Source organism: Neltuma alba, unplaced genomic scaffold, assembly GCF_004799145.2.
Source record: "Neltuma alba isolate B1F8T4 unplaced genomic scaffold, ASM479914v2 tig00012206_pilon, whole genome shotgun sequence".
Taxonomy (NCBI): domain Eukaryota; kingdom Viridiplantae; phylum Streptophyta; class Magnoliopsida; order Fabales; family Fabaceae; genus Neltuma; species Neltuma alba.
The window spans coordinates 173630-188111 of NW_021636742.1; the positions used below are offsets into that span (position 1 = coordinate 173630).

General features: G+C 33.6%; 2 protein-coding genes across 5 annotated transcripts; both read right to left on the reverse strand.

Moving 5' to 3' along the window:
- Positions 1-2855: 2855 nt before the first annotated feature.
- LOC114724928 (ribosomal RNA small subunit methyltransferase E) lies at positions 2856-7576 on the reverse strand. Of its 4 annotated transcripts, none has more exons than XM_028911386.1 (9): positions 7363-7576; positions 6843-6916; positions 6287-6429; positions 6133-6179; positions 5928-6036; positions 5590-5651; positions 5165-5276; positions 4649-4813; positions 2856-3155 (listed from the first exon to the last, which is right to left on the reverse strand). In XM_028911386.1, the coding sequence occupies exons 1-8, from the start codon at positions 7573-7575 to the stop codon at positions 4662-4664; spliced, it is 912 nt and encodes a 303-aa protein (XP_028767219.1). In that variant the 5' UTR covers position 7576; the 3' UTR covers positions 2856-3155; positions 4649-4661. The 4 variants fall into 4 exon arrangements, with proteins under 4 accessions (XP_028767219.1, XP_028767218.1, XP_028767217.1 ...); XM_028911385.1 differs by lacking the exon at positions 2856-3155 and adding an exon at positions 3189-3557; XM_028911384.1 differs by lacking the exon at positions 2856-3155 and adding an exon at positions 3189-3565.
- Positions 7577-8565: 989 nt separating this feature from the next.
- LOC114724979 (thymocyte nuclear protein 1) lies at positions 8566-9360 on the reverse strand. Its single transcript, XM_028911447.1, has one exon. The coding sequence runs from the start codon at positions 9307-9309 to the stop codon at positions 8824-8826; it is 486 nt and encodes a 161-aa protein (XP_028767280.1). The 5' UTR covers positions 9310-9360; the 3' UTR covers positions 8566-8823.
- Between the last annotated feature and the right edge of the window lie 5122 nt (positions 9361-14482).

The window sequence follows — 14482 nt, forward strand, 5'->3', positions numbered from 1 at the left end:
ACCAATTTTTTCCTTTTATTTTCTTAAACAAATACTACCTCTAATTCTAATTATAAGATTTTGTTTACATACCAGAGGTAGTAGTTGGTTGTTAAATAATTCTCAACTTTTACATAAAAGAGATCTAGTCAAGGTAAATCTACCATTTGTCCTCCATTATCAATATAGACAGAGTACTCTAATATTTCAAAAGAAAAAAAAAAAGAACAAAGTTCGGATGTATCTATAATTCACAGAACTTTGGATTTCATTAAATATGAAATAGATGTGGTGGGTCAAAAAATGTTGACTTTGTATGTCATATATTAATTATAAATTAACCACATTTGTCACATTCATGGAATTAGAAACTAACAAGGTGGTGTTTTCCTGGTGCCATACTTTTTCAACAACTCTTCCTTATTTGATTATTCTAAAAAAATCAATCACACCCAAAAAAAAAAAATCAAAAGATTCCAAACATACGATTCGAAATTTATTGTATGATAATTTTTGCAAAAAAATAAAAATAAATAAAGAACCTACAAGTGTTCAGAAACCCCGTCAAATTTTGACTAATCCGTATTAGGGTGAATTAGATCTTCAATTTAAAAATTAAATTACAATATGTCATAACTAAACTTTATTAAGACACTTTAATTTAATGTTGAGTTCATCAATCAAAATATAATTATACACGACAATTTTTTTTGAAGATATTAATTATTAACTGTAAAATGCTCAAATGTTAAAAAAAAAACACATTTATTAATTATTAATTATATTTAATAAAAAATATGACAATAAATAATGTCTCCGACTCATATTATTTTATCTTTATTAACACTGCAAATATGAAAAGACGAATAATCTTGCACGAAATTATTACTACTTATTAATTATAAGCTGCTGGCTGCATAGGAACAATTGAAATAAAGAATCGAACTATCTTAATAATAACAAGAATGTCGATGTTATATATACCGAAGAAAATTATTGGCCAGTTTTTTATTACAAAAATATTTTATTTATAGTATATTAGACTCTATATATATATATATATATATATATATATATTCCATCCCATTCTAAATATAGAAATTAGTTGGATGTTTATTTTAGTCTTAAATAATACTATCTATAGTGCTTAATATAAGAGCTAAATAACTAATTTGGAAATATTAAGAAAATTAGTTTAGGTAGTTATTTGTAGTAAATATGTGTTATCTTTGTTAAAATACTTTTGTTAATCATGTGTATTAGAATAACGACCCTTTAATATCACTATGAGGACTATTTCGAGAAAAAATAAATAAATACGAAAGATAAAAATGAATTGAGATCATATACTTGGCATCAATTTAAATCTCTAACAACTCTTATATTTAGAATTGAAGATAATACTACCTTCGGTCCTTAATATAAGATTCTGTTTGACTTTTATTTTAGTCATAAATATAAGATCCCAATCCACTTTGTCTCTTAAATTTATGCATTTTTTTTCAAAATACTCCTCATAACAATAATAGTTCTAGCCAATACACTTGATTAGTAAGGATATTTTAGAAAATATAACACTTATTTATTACAAATAACTAATTTAACTTTTTTTCTTAATTCTCTCAAATCAGTCAACTGGTTCTTATAAACAGGACGGAAAGAAGTATATAAGATTTTGACCTCCTTTTGTCTCTTATGTCAACAAAGAAATAATAGCATTAAACTATTCTCTCAAGAGCAACTGATAAAAATGGCACAATACGGCACCCCATTAAACACCGGCCATTTAGCTCATTGAGAAAATTACTGTAAATCCCACAAAATTACAAATAAGGACCCTATAAAAAAATTAATATCAAGTGAGGCCCAAAAATTACAAATCAATGTCAACAAACTAGTTAATAATTTAAGATGCCCAATGCTTCTAAGAAAATAGTTCAAGGATAAAAATGCCTTTTAACCTTTAATAGTTCACATTGAATATGAAACGGGTGAATCAATCATAAGTAATACTCTTCCGGTCCTAAATATAAAACTCTTATAATTTTAAAGTAGAATTATTAATGGCAAAAAATTTTTTTAAAGTAGAATTAATGTGGATACATTAGGAATATTAAACTGTGGAATTTTAGCTTATTCTTTCTGGATCATTCATTGCAACTTAATAATAACACTGCATAAAGAAACCTTCCCCAGTAAACACCATCCTTATATGTTGCCTAAAAGTCAAACCACAAACGAACACATCTTTCAGCACAGGGACCCCTAACCCCACAATTAATATACTCAGTTTCTTACTTATGAATTGTACGTCGGCAAAATATTATTCTTCATATGAAATACACGAAGTTTGAATTCAAACTCTTTTTTTTTTTTTTCAAATTATAAATTATATGATCAAACTCACTTTCATTTGCATACTAGCAGGCACATTTTATAATAATCAAAACAAATTAGCCTCTAAATGAGCTAGTCTTGTATACTACTCTTCTGGTCCTATTTATAAGTCACTTTTAACATATTTCATACAAACAAACAAAATCTTAAATTTTATTAACTTTCATTTAAAATTTAACAAGTTGTCAACTTTATTCCTCTTCAACATACATTATATCTCATATAAACAAAGTGAACACAATAATAAATGAAAAATAAAATTATATATCCATACAAAAAATTTCTCTCAGTAATTTATAAAGAGGACAAAAATATCTTCTCTCCATCCTATAAATAGGATCAGAAGAATATTGAATAGCTTGGCAAGAACTGGGCTCATAGCCCCAGGAGGGGAAGCTCCCTTGACTTATTTTATTTGTAGAAGTCTCTCTAATTTAAAAAATAAATAATTATCTCTTTTTTCCTTTAGCATTTAAAATTTTTAAACATTACTTGTTATTTGCCTATCCTAGACGTGTCATTTCTATTTCAACAAGTAACCGTAGAAAGATGTTAGCCATCTTCCCTACCATCGTTACCTTCTAAAGTAATGGCAGAGATCCAACCAGCCGAACTCTCTGGGCTACAGCTTTTCGGGATTGATTATATGAGCATTATGGCTATTAGACGCCACAAATTGTTCATAGCGAAAGACCTAGAGATTTCAGAGACATCTGTGCATTTCATGCGTAGACTTGTTTGGAATTAGGATCCTTCAATGGCACCTCAATGTAATTTTCCTAAATGAAAAGCGTGTTCCAAAGTCAATGAAGTGAATAAAAAATGACCACCAAACACTTGATTCAATTAACAGGGGTTTATAGGTGAAAACTTGCAGACATAAAACAACATATTTTAAGATCCACGTGCAAGTATCTTATCTTCATCAGAAATTTCAATTTCCTTCATCTACAAGGTAGGAGAACAAACATGAAGGAGGCAAATACAAGACACCCCACGTGATAACTGTAATCTAAGAAGAACAAAGCACATGAAACTGAGAAGTACACAGAACTTGGCTGCACAATGTAGTTCTCAGGCAGAAGATGTGCAAAGCTTGACTTGATCTTGTTCATTGCCAGAGAGAGCTAGAAATCAAGTCACAACATGCCAGGAGATCCAGGGTACCCGAATCAGCAATCCTGTGCTGCTATAAAGTAACAAGGACGTTTTCTATTTTTAAAAGCCTGAGGGCAGAACAAGGACAAAACACTAGATGCCATAAATTTCATCATTCAAATGAGAATGGCCTCAGATCATAACTGGGTCTAACGTAGACACGTTTTCTTTGATCATTGTTTCAGTTCAAGCGTGAATCGATGTTTCACATATTTACCAGAAGAAAAACAAATGATAATCTATTCCTTTCAAAGGCAATAATCAATCTTATCATTTTCCTAATCTTATCAAGACTCAATATACTCTCGAGTTTTTCTTTTTTAAAAATTTATCTTTCGTAAACCCCAGTTTATGGAAGGTGAGTAGATTAAATATATTATATCGGGAATACTTTTGAACAGGACTGACCCTTCACATATTTACATGTTTATGCGTTATTTTCAGCAAGATTTTGGCGGCAAGAATGAAAAAGTTCTTTTGCAAGAGGTGTTCAAATTACTTATGTCCTGAATGATTTTGGCAGCAAGTGTGAGTGTGATATAATGTCATTGCACAAGTCTAAAGAGAAAGTCCAATCCTAAAAAACTAGTTTACTAGGAGGGAGCGTTCCTTGAAATTATAAACCCCATCACACTTATGAGGCTCCCCAATATGGGACTCATAACACATAATTCCCTTGCAGTTTGCAAGCAAATTGATCTGGGTTCTGCATTGATAAGTCGTACTTTAATTCAGTCCCAAACAGTAGAACAATTAGATGGATGCAACACTATTACACTGGGGCAGCAAATAAATTATCATCATATCATGATCTCAGCAACTACATCAAATAGGGTTGAACAGGACTATAAAAATAGATTATGCAAAATATCCTTGTTCGTGAATTTTGGATCTGATTGACGAACTGTTTCAACGCAGACGTTCAGCGAATCCACCCAGTGATGGAGGGCCGTGGTCTACATTAACTTTTGAGCATTTATTTGCGTTTCCCATACTCAGACATAATTTTAGCTTGAACTAACATGAGCACTTGTGTGAAAAAATTACCTATCCAATAAAGACAGGGAAAATTATAGCTGTATGTTTGTATCTAGAAAATAAATGCATGATCTACCTGTGGTAATGAGTCAAGAGACAGAATTTCTCTGAGCGTCAGACCACATGATGACAGTAGCCAAAAGCGCTATTGCTGCAGTTTCAACCCGAAGTCGATGTGGCCCTAGACCAACAGTAGTAGCACCCGCCTCTATCATCATATTGACTTCCTTCTCTGTGAAGTCTACAATACTCCATAGCAAAAACAAACCATAATCAATTTCGTTTAATTTTTTTCCTCTCAAGTTGATAATAGATCATAGGCATCACAGATTAACATTTTAGTCTGGTTGTCCAAAGCCCTCAAGCCAAGCCAAGACAAGGCATGGGCTCCCAGCTTAAAGTTTGTCCCATAAAAACTAATGGTATTGTTTCGGATAATCTTACCATTTGTAATATAAAGAGGGAGTGGAAATTTACCAAATAATTATCCTCAACTCACAAGATGAACAATCATTCAAAATCCCCTTTGATGCTCAGACATGTAGCAAAAGTGTGAAACCAAATAGACGGACTGAACATTAGACAAACTAACCTCCTTCTGGTCCAATTATGATCAAGCCACTAGTTTCCTGTGATGACGTCAATGCACCAAGAACAGGAGCTGCCTTGGCTGCTGCAAGGAGAGAGAGCTTGGATTGTGCGATCTAAGGGACAACAAATAGGTTGATCCGGTTACTAAGAGAGTAGAAAATGAGTTCAAATGCCATTGTATTCTTTGACATCAAAGTCATTATGTAGCCTCAGACTACAAACAACACAATGGAATCAGATCCATCATGTTGGGATTGGAATGCCCAAAAGTAAAGGGCAAGTAGAATATGCAATAATGTTGATATCCACTATCTATAATTCTAGCACTGGGCAATAAGATGGAGGTTACCATAAAAGTGGTTCAAATTCTCCTCAAAGAACTTGAAGGGATGAAAGTCCCTGGCATAAAAAAAATGTAGAACTTACAAGATGCAAAAGGTCATCAATCTCTATTGGAGGTTTCAGGACCATTTCATGCAGCCTTTGGCCTGCACAAAAACGTGAGAATGTAAGTAAAAATATTCCACAAATCAAATGAACCCTCACTAGACAGACTAGTCCCTCTAAAGCTGGAATAAGGATTTCAATTGACGTGGAATGGCAGAACAAAAGAATGAACCAAGCATGTTGGGTGTTGGAATCTTCATTCCATTCTTTTCTCTACAGAAAACTCCCTCCAACCAAATGAAGCCAAAAAATCTAGTGAATTATTAATAGAAGTTAAATGTGTTTTGACATCAGATACAAGTAAAAAATGTAGTTACATTGTTTAGATGCTGCTAAAATGACACGTTCCAATCTGTCTACCCGATTTTCTGATATTGATGGACAACGTTCAGTCAAGAGAGGAGTTACGCTACTGGCTCCAAGTTCCTATGGCAGTTAAAAATATGAATAAAATAAAACACCGTCACACAAAGAAATTCCAAATCTAACCAAATAACATCTTGATATACAACTGAAACATACCGCACACTTCTCTACAAGCCAGTCAGCCCGACCACCTTTCAGAGTACCTAAACAGGGGTTGGATCTCAAAAGGTGAGAAAACATATTGAAAAATACAAGTCTTCAAAATAGTGCCGCAAGTATACAACTGGTTTATAAAACTACAAGAACTTACCAAAGCCTGCAAACACATGCCATTGAGCGTTTTGCGGAGGTATTAACTTTGGATCATTCAAAGCTACAAAATCAAGTCCTGTACGATCAATGTTCTGTATGCGCCCTTCCACTAAACCTCCTTTCCCATTAAAGAGCTCTACCCTTGCACAGTACGATATCGATCATCAAGAAAGTTTTCTCTGGATCCCAGATAAGTGCTAGAAATAAGCATGATACACCACATGTAAAAAGATGAGAAAGAACTGTCCATCCACTTTTTTCAATTGGATCACAAACATAGAAGCAAGCAATGCCACAACCTTGAACAAAATAATCGAAATCCACCGCCAGAGCAAACTCCCTCTCAGCCTTCCCTTTTCAGTCTAAACAAACTAGCAACTGACACATTAACAAGATATACAGAGTTTTATAGCTGATTTGTCTTTTTGTTCAAAATTTTGACATCTATACCAGATCATTTAGCAAGATAGAACCAAACCATGCTTCAGGGTCAAGACTTATTGGCATAAATCAAGCCATCCTGTCATTCATAAATGACAGTCATTAAAAATTACCTATCATTGGCGCTCAATCTTAAAACTTTTGTCATGTGCCAGAATTCATCACCTTGTACGCGCACAATATTACCCTGCATTATTAGAAAGTAGAAACAAATATATCATTATATTTAATCAACCAGAGGTCACATTAGCCACAGTGGTTTCTATAAATGAATGTCATTCGTTAAACGCCAAAAAAAAAGAAGCCAACTTTACGTCTGAATCAAAAACTTCCCGAACCCAACAAGAGAACCGCAAGAAATATTGTCATCTGAAATGGAATATTAGACGCTAAAAATAGTGACCCATGACTCAAAGTACCAGGTAATAAGAAAATCCTAAGAAGTTACTAAAATGCAAAATATAATCCTCTCAGTGAACGACACGACACACTAAAATGAAACTAAGTTTTGGACAGGATAAACCCTGAGCATTCAAGAGAACGGACAATCGGTTACATAAGCAGAGTGAAAGTAGCAAGAACAGATATCGTGAGACAAAATGCACCGCAGTATATAAAGGAGGGGGAAATTGCCTTGGAAGGAGGAAGAACTTCGGAGTAGAAACGCGGGAGGCCGCCACGTGACTGGTCCCCATAATCAGATGATGAGAATGCTCGGACGCTCAAGGTTCTGAGCCATGAGCCGTTTAAAACTTCTGCAGAACGAAGCCTTGCGTGTGGTAATGTTTGCATTTGGAGCAATTTCACCTTTGAAGGGAAAGGACGCAGAATGGCTCTCAACGACATATCTGCCGAGAAGTAAAATTTCTCCTTTGATACCCCATTTGATTGCTGTGGACATTTGGGGGCATAGCGTGTCCTTTTGCGTATTTTTTTTTTTGGCCTGAGGGAGTATGGCTTGGCTAAGCTGGTTTATTTTGTCCTGAATCCTAATTTCTGTAAAAGACTTGCGAACTTTTGAATTTTACTCGCAAGTTTTTCAAAGCACATGACCGGGTTAGAATGGTGATCATATCAGAGTAAATTGGGTATTGTAAAATTTTTTTTACTTTTTGAATATCAAAACCAATAACATAGCAAAAGGCACCAAGTATTAGGGAAACCTTCGGTAATCTTATAAGATTTTTCACCATCCCACATCTATGAAGTTGCATTATATTTCAAAAGAGACACTTTCGTGATGTATGATGATTTCTCAATATCTCCACTTAGAAAATCTCTTTAAAATGATAATTTTGTTAAAATTTATTATTTTTAATTTTTTTTTGGAATGAGTATTATTTTTTAAATTTAAACATACTGTTCATACCATAATTCGCAATCTAAATAGGAGGATGCATGCCTAGCTCTCATGATTGGCAGTGACAATACACGCCCTCTCTTGGCGGGACGGGCTTAAATCAACCCACCTCCTGATAGGCTGGAAAATTTTCAATCCAGCCCAGCATGGCAACCAATTATGGTACTCCTTCGACCCAAACCTAACCCCAAAATGGAACATTACGAACGCCCACACCCTTATTTATTTATTTTTTGGATAGGCATAGGTATCTTCATCATAAAGTAGGCAATCCTGATCGGATATTATGCTCGAATACTAAACGTGAGTACCTCTTTTGAACTCAAATTTTGATCCATTGTGTTGTGAAAAAGTGACCCATTTTACTAGACCAAACCTCCCTCGGTTAAGCTCCCACCTTCTTGATTCTTAGGAGTTGGGAGATCGGAGTTCTCTGAATCTGATCGGGCATGGATCGGTATAATAACGCACGAAAGTAACGTAACAAATCTAGCCAGACTAAAAACGATTCGTTACAAAGCCAAGCAAAAAGACCTAACCAGGGATCAGGGAGGAGGCATATTTACAAACGCCCATCCAACAAGCAATTTCATCCCCACAAACCGAACAAAAAAGATTACTCTGATCCCTCTTCTTCCCCATTTTACATTTCTGTCCCACCATGCAAAAGTCTAAACCACACAGATCAAGCAGGCAAATCTACAAAAACCTATCATGCCATTTCCCCAAGGACCCTAATTATTCTCCTTCTTCGGCGTCTCCTTCAGTTCATCCTCCTCGCCCTCCGTTCCGTCTTGACCGTCCCCTTCATAGCCACCTCCCAACTCACAGATTTTTTTCCAGATATCCTCCGAGACCGGGACAACAGAGAGCCGAGGCTGCTTGAACAGTGCAAAGTCCTTCAATCCTCCGTCCCCTTTCATCTCCTTCAGGTCCACCGGCCTCCTCATTTCCCCAACCACCTTCACGTCCACAGCGCCGTCTTCACCCTCCACGTACCACTCACGGATGACGGTCACGACGCCGACGACGCGGCGGGCCTTAGCGCCGGAGTGATAGAAGAAGCAGAGATCGTGGAGGGCCATGGACTTGAGGTATTTCTGAGCTTGCTTGTTCTTGACGCCGTCCCATTTGGTGATGCCTCCATTGGAGGCTTGGTCCTCCCATGACCAGTCTGATGGCTCTGTCTTCAAAAGGAAGTACTGTTTCGCTTTTCCCATTCTGATTTTTCAGTTTCTCTCTCTCGAATTGTGGCTCCAGATTCTCTTTTCTCTCGGAATGGGAAGGGTGAACGTCGAATTGAAAGGCCATTTTTTTATGGCGCCAAAATCACTGTGTTGGCGCCAATCAGACCATAATCGGCCCATCCAGCCTAAAACAAGCCTAATATAAAATAAATTCGGGCTCTTTTTCTTTTTCAATACAGATTTGTTTTGGGCCTGAATTTCTCCAACCCAATCAATTATGGCAAAATAAGCCCCATGACCAAGGTTACATATGATGATTAAGGGGGTGTTTGGAAACACCCAGAATCACTTTTCAGAAGCACTTTTCTGCAAACGAGACAATCTCCTCCACATATTTACTTCGTATTCCGTAAAAGCACTTCTGAAACCATAGTTTTGTTCTTATCCAAACACCCCTTAAGATTATTTTCTCCCATAATGAATTTAGTAAACAACAAAAATGAGTTGCACGGAGATGTTTAAAAAAGTTTGTATAGTTAGGTGTAATTAAAATACTATCGTTGATTCTATTTATAAGACATTATTTATAGACTATAAACAAGATCTTATAATTAAGACCAATTAAGACCAGAGGTAGTAATATATATGATTGAGATTACTAATCAACCCCTTTTAAAATGCATTATAGGAGAGTGAAAAAGATGTTGCCCCCTCCTCCCAAAGCTTATTTTGTAAGCATGAAGTTGTAGAAACAAAGGTTTTGATTTGTGCAAGGCATATAAACATATAATTAGGAGCAAAATGATTAGGTTAATTAGCACAATTAATCCCGAGTTGTCAAGTCAGACACTCTAATTGGGTTCCCCATTCAGCAGAACATTCCGTACGGCACTTGTAGTTTCAATGTTAACGGCAAAATATTCTCTGATTTCCTCTTTCCACACGAGAAAATCCAAGAAGCCAGAAAAATGAGTATGTCTGCCTTATAAAAGATTAATTCAAGGGTAGTTAAAAAAAAATAAAAATGAGAATAAATTTGAAAATAAAATGAAATATTTATAGGAAAAATTGGGGGAAAAAAAGGAAAAATATAAAAAAAATGATTGTTAAATTTTAAAATTCTAAATCAGGAATTATTACAAAAATATATTATCTTTTGTTTTTTTAGTGTAGTCATTTTTTTACGAGTATAGTACCTAATACTGATTTGAAATTTTAAAATTTAATAATCATTTTTTTGGGATATTTCCCAAAAAAAAATCTCCTTTTAGAAAAGAAAATCGGTGAAAATTTCTTATTTAAAAATTTATGGACTAAAAAGACCTGAATTCAAGTATAAGAGGTTTAGAGATTAATTAGCATAATTAGTCCTTATTTTGAAGGGTTTCATATCGACAAGGCCTCACATTCCTAAGAACAAGTCATCATCCCATCATTAAGTGGAGGAAATCCGAAATTCATTTGCCCGTGAACATTCATATTCTCATTCTCATTTCATTCAAATAATCATGCATGCCAACCAAACAGGGCCTACACTAATCTTAAACATTCTCCTCAACGGACATAAGCTATAATTAAAGTTTCTATTGACTAACCCGCTAAGATAGAAAGGGGTGCTTTCATCATCATGAAAAGAGGCAAACACCATCAATGATGACCAACTCGGGAGATGTCACAATCATGGTTGCAGGCCAACTTAATTAATTATTACTACCGATCTAATTGACTAATATGAGAAAATTAAAAAAATAGTTAATTATAACATATCTTACCTGATTTATTTGAAATACTTACATGTATAATTAGATTATATATCAGTTTATATACCAGACAAATTAGTTTGGAAAAAAAATAATAAATACAATATTTTGAAATAATTTATTTAACTTTCTTAATCTCTTCACATTAGTTTACTGAGCCTTATATCAAGAATAAGAGGTAATATCTTATAACTCAACAATATATAATAAAGCGGCGCATAACTCAGCTTACGACGAACAACATCAAAGTCCATACGAGTCCTTTAGTAATCATCAAAGACCCATTAAAAAAGAAAAAGAGGGAATAAAAAGGAATAGAAGAGTATTGTGGGGTATTCTAGAACTTCATGGACATATTTTTGACACAGCTTATAATAAAAATCTGCTTGTAATGAGTTTGTACGTACATATGACAAAATACAGTTGTAACTAAAACGTGATTTTAGTATAAGCAGCTTATAATTTTAGTATAACCGATGTTAAAAGTAATGCTTGAACGACATTAATTACCTTTTCCTGGCATAGTGTTTTTAATGTGAAACCAAACCTATGCTTCTAAGCACTTATTTTTCTAAGCACTTATTATTAACAGTTTTATCATGCCTAGCTTATGCTGTTGGTTTTTCTTAGTAACCACTGACAAATAGATGCATTTGGTCTGCTTTTGTGTCATATGTGTGAGACAATAATATATATACCATCAAATGCTAAGTGACTAATTATTGATTATTTGTATATATACATTGTTATTTAATTTCCTTAATCCATTCTCATTAATTGGCCATATGTGTGTTGGGCGAACCAAGACACTATATTCTATAAAAGGGAGTTTTCTTCTTTATACTACCTCTGGTGCTTAATATAAAAATTAGTTAGAAGTTGAATTTAGTCCTAAATATAAAGTCTTGGTCTATTTTATTGTCTTCCATATTTTCTCCTAAATATTATTGTTGACCGTAAAAGGTTTCTACCAAAAAGTATTTCAACATACATAATTAAAGAGGATAGTTTAGGGAGACCAATCACACATTTGAGTTAAAGAACTAACTTAAATAATTTTTTAATATTTTTAAATTATTTATCTAACTTTTATATTAAAGAGCCGAGATTAGAAAAAAAAAATTTTTTGCTGATGAGGTTTTTTTTAACTGATATATTTTTTAAATTTAATCCATTAAAATAATTATCTGCAAGATTATATTTTCAAATATTTAATTTTACTGCTATTAACAATAGTTAAGAAAAAAATGGGACTTTTAATTACTAAATGGAAAATTTTGTATATCTTTCTTTTGGGAAAAAAAAACCTTGTTATATTTTCAGGCTTTCTAGACTACGAACTGTGGTGTAAATCCACAAATGTTTACGGTGACCTGTTATAATCAACACATTAATTAAATAAAGCACAGTATTTGGTTACATGATGTAGACGGAATAACTCATCAAAATATCCTAATTAATAGTGTATGTCTGAATAATTTGATAGGCATGGTCATTAACTTAAGCAAATGAAATCAAGTGGCCCGTGGAACAATCTTCTTGGTAGCAACAAATTAAACATTATGGCCGGGCTGGAAATTAAAATCATCAATTTTGAATATAATTTTACCAAACCTATAAGATTGATTGTACATTAAGAAAGTTAAAAAGTCTATGATTCCCCACACAAGTTATTATTATTCACTTTGGAAATTAAAGGAACTTTCGGTCCATTTTTGTTGGTTTTTTCCCCAGCAACTTGGAAACTTTACAGCCTATATGCTTATCTTCATCATTCCATATCCCATTATATTTTGTATCGGTTTGATTACGACCATTCAATTAATTAAGATCTTCAAAAATAAGAGAGCTTCGAATTGTCACTGTACAGAATTAATGTTTTTTTACTTGATATTTTACTGGGTCTGGCTACCTATAATTTTAAATAGATTAAGTTAAATAAAAACAAATATATGAACGTAACACCTATATTAAGAGAGCAAGTTTTGCCGAAAATATATGGAGCAAACGGGGGTTAGGTAGACGCTCAAATTCTTTATAAATATCATAATTTGGTTTACAATATGTAATCAACAGAAAATGAAATCATCGATGAATATTAATTATTAAATTAATTAAAAGAAAGCCTGCCTGCATCTGCAAGAGTTGAAGAGCTTGAGAGAAAAACAAAGGACTTAACTGGTATTCATATATGGAATCATGCATATAAGTACAATAATAAAATATTGACTCAAACAATATGGAATTAAGAGGACAGTACACCAAAATTTTTTTGCTTGAAAAACAACTGTTTATCATTAAGTATTCCCTAATATGTATATCGGAAACTGAAAATATAACACAGATTAAATGAGAGGATGATGATTTAGAGGATCTCATTTCATGGATTTTGCTTCTGAGTGTAGATATAATCTAAGTGGGCTGCAAGTGTTCTTCTCATCAAACATTCTTCTTCTTCTTCACTGCCTTCACAATTTTCCTCTGCGTTGTTCATCAACCTCTTCACTTCCAAACCCTTCAGGGACGTCAAATTCATATGGTCAGCTCAACAACTTTCATTAAAGTTTATATGTAAGGTACTTGAAGCAATTCTGAAACAAGAAAATAACTGAAACTGATCACTCACCTCATGTGGAGAAACGGAGAAAGAAGGAGAAGGAGAAGGAGAAGAGGCAGGAATTGGTCGGATTGCAAGTGTGTGGCTGCAGACCAAGAAGAAGAAGAAGATAGCTGCCATGAAAAGAGAAGATAGTGTTGGCTTAGATGATGACATTTTTCTGTTTCTTCGTAGAATTTGCCAAGTTCCCAAATTGGAATTCTGTGAGAGACGCATTTAGAATGAGAATATGATAGCTATTTATATAGCCACACTGCGTTGAAATTGGGAGTGGCATATAAATGCAACTTTACCCTTTGGATTCTTTAATTTATTGTATGCATACTCATTATCATCTAATTACCAGCCCTACAATTAAAATTGCTCTTCATTATTATGCATGTTTGAACAGTGTTTTTATATTTTCATCTTTAATTTCCTCCTTTTTTTAAAAATTATTTTAACACTAAACTGTGTAATCAAACCCTCAATATCTTGTTTGTTAGCTCACCGATTAATGATGAAAATAATAATGTATAAATTAATTTTTTTTTTAAAAAAAATTCATCACCATCTTCATTCAAAACTTTACTATATCAAGTTTAGGAATTATTTATTTGTATCTCAAAAATCTAATTCTCTTTTTATGTTTTTGGTTGAGCCTAGTATCCACTACCGATAACAATGACCAATTCTACATCTTTTTAATATATATAGTTTTTGTTGACAGATTTGTTAGGAATATAATTGACTTCATGCAATTGATGGAAGTCAACAAGTGGAATTACTCAAATGTGATCAAAGTCAGGCAAAGGCCTAATTGAGGTTGGGAGTTGAATCTCCACTTACA